Source organism: Beta vulgaris, chromosome 5, assembly GCF_026745355.1.
Source record: "Beta vulgaris subsp. vulgaris cultivar EL10 chromosome 5, EL10.2, whole genome shotgun sequence".
Taxonomy (NCBI): Eukaryota; Viridiplantae; Streptophyta; class Magnoliopsida; order Caryophyllales; family Amaranthaceae; genus Beta; species Beta vulgaris.
In genome coordinates, this window is record NC_079206.1 from 25,016,017 (window position 1) to 25,022,016 (window position 6,000).

At 34.9% G+C, this 6,000-nt stretch overlaps 1 protein-coding gene across 1 annotated transcript; it reads left to right on the forward strand.

Annotated features, from left to right (window-relative positions):
* The first annotated feature begins 1,901 nt into the window (after nucleotides 1-1,901).
* LOC104893187 (hypothetical protein) lies at nucleotides 1,902-5,799 on the forward strand. Its single transcript, XM_010679278.3, has 2 exons — nucleotides 1,902-2,176; nucleotides 5,283-5,799. Exons 1-2 carry the CDS (start codon nucleotides 1,956-1,958, stop codon nucleotides 5,650-5,652), a joined length of 591 nt encoding a protein of 196 aa, XP_010677580.1. The 5' UTR covers nucleotides 1,902-1,955; the 3' UTR covers nucleotides 5,653-5,799.
* The last annotated feature ends 201 nt before the right edge of the window (nucleotides 5,800-6,000 follow it).

The following is a 6,000-nucleotide window of genomic DNA, read 5'->3' on the forward strand; positions in this document are numbered from 1 at the left end:
CTGGTTTTGATAATTTCAACCAGAATGATAAAAGCGAGTTCAAATTACCCGGTGTGGTTAATCATTTAACCTGAAACGCGATAGGAATCAAATAAAAAGAAGCATATGGATTATGGCATAACTAGTATCAAATTTCACCTAGGTGAAACTGAAATCAACTGAAAAATCCGAACTGAAAAATATTTGTTTAACTAATATTAATAGGTAAATAGTCAATTGTTTGAACCGAAACTGTATGGGTCAAACCAAAAGATAATTGTAAACTGAATTGAATTAAACTGAAAATTGAATTGATGGTATGGATTGAAAGTGGAATCGAAAAAAGTTTAAGCTAAATCAATTAAGTTGAGAAAAACGAACTGAATTAACTGAAATGAAATCAACTGAACTGTTTGGTTTGAAACAGAATTAAACTGGTTAACTGAATTAACATCTCTAGACCGAGGGAGTAACTAAATAAATACCTGAGGCACTAAACGCCGTCCTACTTTCTCCAACAATTCGCGTCCTTGATGAAACCCACAAATAAGTACATGCACCCAAGTGCATGTAGAGCATGGTACACCCTTTTCTAAACTACATCGTTTTATCATTTTTAGAGTCTATAATTTTAAAAAATTATTGTTATTTGTTTCCTTAAATCTTCTTTCACCTTAAATGTAGATGTTCATTTACTATATGTTCTTTTCATTATAACATTTGTTCTTTTATAAATATATATTTACACGTTCTTTAATTTTAAAGTAGAAAAGTTATTGAAAAACGTTCGTGTTCTTTTATATTAAGGGTGCGTTCTATTCAACTTATTGGACCTGAACTTATTGGACCTTATCTGAACTGAACTTATTGAACCTGAACTGAACTTATTGGAACTTATTAAACCTGATTGGACCTGATTCAACTTATTGGACCTGATTGAACCTGATTGGAACTTATTGGACCTTGTTGGAACTTATTGACCTTATTTAAACTTATTAGACCTTATTGGCCCTGATTGAAACTTATTAGACTTTATTGGACCTGATTGAAACTTATTAGACCTTATTGGACCTGATTGAAACTTATTTGACCTTATTAGACAAAAAAATTGATCATTAATAACATAAATATTACCACTAACGTAAATACTACCCCTAAATTTTTTATATGGAGTAATAATTATTATAATTCGTCCTTTAAAAAATAATGATTATTAATTATCTCTCATGATAATTAATTTAACAAAAAAATTTACTATTTATATATAACTTTCACCACTAATATATCTAATAGTCTTGTTTTGATTTTATAAAACACTAGTAGAAAAGCAAAAATTCTAATATGAATAATAAAATAATAGACATAATACAAATAAATAATAAAATAATGTAATTATAATTATTATTGCAAAATATTGTAATTATAATTATTATTATTATTGTTAACCTTAATTATTTGACCATGATTATAATATTATTTAATAGCAATATGAATAATCAAATAATAAACAATAATACAAGAATAATAATATACATTGTGGTGCTTTAATAAAAAATTCTAATAATAACATAATCAGCTAATAGTAATATGAAATTATGAATAACAAAATAATGGACAATAATACAAATATTTATTAAACATTGACTATTTGGACCTTATTGGACCTTATTAGACCTGATTGGAACTTATTGGACCTTATTAGACCTGATTGGAACTTATTGCACCTGATTGGAACTTATTGCACCTGATTGGAACTTATTGGACCTTATTAGACCTTATTGGAACTTATTGCCCTTATTAGACCTTATTGCAACTTATCTGAACTTATCTGAACTTATTGGACATGAAACTTAATTTTTTAAGTTGAACAGAACGCACCCCAATTGTATGTTGTTTTTGATCCACGCTTTGAAACCATACATCCTTGATCCTTCCGTTCTGTTGTTGTGTTGTAGATTGTGCAGCAAGAAAGAAAAATGGGATGGGTTTGGAGAGACGAAGACGAACCTAACGACTCAAATTCCTTCGACATGGCGGAATTCCAAGACCCTAACGCTAATCGCAGCTCCGATTCAGTCGATCGTTGTTCAACGAGGAAGATTGTGCAGTCCAAATGCAACACCGAGGAAGTTGAGCCTGGTAAATTCATTAGAAAGTGCGAGAAAACTGAGCAGCTTCTTAGGGATTGCGTCGGCAAGTCAGTCTCTCTCTCCTTCTCTTCGTTTTTATTGCTTCTTTCGCTATTGTTTGCTTTCAGGAATAATATTTTTTTTTCTCCCATTTTTTGTGACTTCGTCTAGTTGCTGCTTATTTGAATTTAATTATTAGAATTTGATATTTTTACTTCTTATCATATACCTTTAATCTTTTCTGTGATTCGACGATTCAATTACTGTATGTTCTTGGTTTAATAATAACAAATCATAGGTTTGATATTGCTGAAAGTTTTGCTGAAGGAAGATGTGTTTCATGCTTGCATATGGCAGAGTCACAAAGTATTAGATGTCATATGCAGTAGAATGTTTCACAACTAAGCAAAAAATGTTATGAGTGACTTAATTCGATTATGAGGCTATGAGATTAGAAAATTTAGGTATAAAGTTACATTGTTCCCGAGGTATATCGAGTACTGTCCCTGCTCATTTGGGGGAAAATGGTGCATATGAGTTTCAGTTCATCACAAACAACTATAGAGAGAATGGACATGAGAGAGTAACATCATAAGAGACAAAGGACTTGCAACACTTTGATTTTCTTCCTAATAATGCCCCGAACAGCAGTGATGTCTAGCAATCGCTCACGCTGGTGTGTGCAATTAGACACTCCCCCTCTTTTCTTCCAGATCAGAATAGTAAAGTCCACAGATATTTAAATGTAGCCAGTGAGTTCTGATCTTGAACACAGATTTTGTGATTGTGTGGTTGGCATGAGAAAACATAGGAAGTAGTATTCCCCAAGAATTGGAAAATGGGTTAGTTGTTTGGTTAACAAAAAGAAGGGAAAAATGGGGGATGTGGAACTTTTTAGGAATTTCTACTTCTCATGAAAATGATGGAAGTTACTCACTTAGGGTCCCCTAGGCAAGTAGAAATTCCCATAGGAATTCACTCCCCCCCATTGTCAACAAAATATTTTTAGCAAAATGTTGTTTTCAATGCGTTTCAACACAATACGTACAGCTGCAAATAGACTTCTGTCTGAGAATCAGATTTCAGCTTCCATTGCTACATGTAACTGAAGGCATAAGCTCTGTTGCTACATTAATAGTTCGGCAGACTCAAATCTGCAGGGATTGTAATCACATATCATCAGCTCATATAATCTTCTGACTTCCTGGCTTATTTGTCTCTCTGACTCTTCATTTCAAACAAAGTACAAGAAAGAAACAGAGAAAACATATTTCTTGAAACAGAGAGAACATATTCCTTGAAAAGCCACCTGTGACTCTTCTATTCTAATCCAAACTTACACCAATATTTTTGCCCAATAGCTCCTGGTCAATAATCAAGATGAAGCTTGATGGCTATGCTTTATCAGCTATACTTGGAGTGATATTTTCTTATCGTGTGTAATTGTGGATGTGACTGGAAATATATTCGAAGAAATGCATGAATGAACAACATTTGGGGGTGTTCCGATTCCGAAAATACTGTGCAATTCCTTATATATTGTGGGGATCTTTACTTTGTGGATCTTTTAGGTGTACTGGTACGTCTTATCAGATGTGTCTTGCACAATTGCTAGACTAGTGGTGCTACTTAGGGGATTTGAAATAATAGAAATGCAAAACCTGCTCAAGAATCTGTTCACCAGGAGAGATTGTGGTGCTAGCTAGGGAAATTATACATGGCTTGAAGACGACTTCTTATGGTACCCTTTTCATTTTATTATTTATCTCCTGGGTTCTCAGCCCCATAAGTGTTGTGTAGACAAGCATATGGCAAGTTTTTCTTTGTTTGCTTGCAATTTAATTGCATACATTGCAAAGTTTTATGTGTTGGAATGAAAGAATCCATCTGTAAACCGGACTCCCTTGTTAGTGGCTAGCTGAACATGACCTTTTCTTTCTTGCTTTCCTGACTATATGTTTACCGTTCATTTTCCTGTGGAGGCTTCGGTATGCATTGCATGATGTAGGATTTTGTGTGTATGGGGTGTTGACATGGTTTATGTTGATGTTCTTTTGGTAGAAAATGCTTGAAGTTTGGCAGTATGGTATTGGTTATAATGTACTTCCTCCATTCTTAAAAGATTGCTCCACTTTCTTTTTAATTTTGTCCCTAAAAGATGGCTCCATTCCATTTTAGGTGACATGATTCCTACACTCTCTCTCTACCTTCTCCCTAACACCACATACATAGATAAAAAAAGCAACCTACCTACTTTATACAACTCTTAAAAAAGTAACGGAGTAGAAATGGGGTAAAACATTGAGGACAGAGGGCTAGTGAGGGATTCCTTTTTAATGGCATTTATAGAAGCAAAAGTTTCACTTATTTTCGCTTTTGCTTTGTTTTGTCTGTTTGAGAACTGTCGAATAATTGTCTTTCTTGCGTCCACCGGACATTAGCATCTCTAAGAGTATCTAGTATTATTTCACACATGTAGCCTAGGATGGCTATCTTTTGAGTTGGAGTTCATGCAATAGGTTAATAGTGGGTTTTTTGATATTTTTTTCTAGGTATGTCCACTTCTGCAGCTGCATCACTTCTATATTATGCTGGCATTTAGGGCTTTTTGATGCGTCAATGTTAAAGAATGTCGAATGAGTGAGCAGACTTTAGCTTTTGATTTCCATTATATGGTAGGCTGGGTGAATTTACTTACCATTCTGTCCCATGCTTCATATCTGTGGAGTAGCAGGCAGCTAGGTATCTTGGATCTAAATGGGCACAATCTCTCTGTTACTCTGTGAATAGCAAGATGAGTTTGTGTATTTGTTGCTTAAGACTCTGCCGTAAGCATAAGCCTTCTATATTGCATTTCTAGTTTGTTTGATCTCTAAAAGCATTTTTTCTTTTCAGATAACTGACAATGATTGTCTAATTTTCTCCATGTTCAAAGGGCTGAAAGTCGGGCCTGAATTTGGGCAACCAATTCAATTGCCTGGCTTTTTAATCGGCCCAAATCACTTTCACGGTTTCACCAATAAACAAAGATTCGACTTTTTTATGGTAGAAAAGAATTGATGATGACTTCAGACCTTAGGAAAAATGCCATTTTAGCTGTATTTCTTTATGCATTCAACCTGTAGACTATTACTGGGGCTAATATGCTGTGTATTCTTATTGAAATTGTAACAGACCTACTGAGATTGTGCAATCAAACAAAGAATACACGGAAGAAGATGTAACTGATGAGCTAAAGAATGGGTCATCCATCCTGTCTGCTAATACGATGCGCCCCTTTGAATTCCCTGGACTCCGCAGTGATATTGAAGCCATTGAACGTAGTGTCTTTGGGGGTATCAGCCGTTTCTTCGGAGTCGCTGATGAGATGAGAAATGAGTTTTCCCGTTTACTGGATGATCCATCATTGTTCAGTGGGGCCTCATCGTCATCAAGGAGGCAGGAAATACCCATTCAAGGCCGAATATCGAAGGAACCAAAGACAAATCTAAACAACTCAGAGTCTGGAAATGTTGATCTTTCTGGACTGGCTAGGGATGTCTAGTTCTGTCGGGTGTTATTCATGCACCTTCTAATTTGTGTTATCTAACATGAATCACTTTAAAACGGACATGTTTTGTCTGCCAGTCTGGTATGTGGTAAAGCAAGAATCTCATAATCAAATAAATCTCAGCTGGATTTTTGTACAGTATATCTATTGCCAGTTATTATCTTTGTTTTTTGGATCTGGAATCGGTCTTTATTGCCTTGACCTGAACTAAAAATTGGGCAGCAGAGGTGGAGGGCTGGACCTCAGCAAGGAAGTACCTGGTTTCCGTTTAGAGCTCTATGGCCTAATTGCTCTTCTTCTTTCACGTTGTTCTAATCAGTGAACTGTTGGAGTTATACTTCT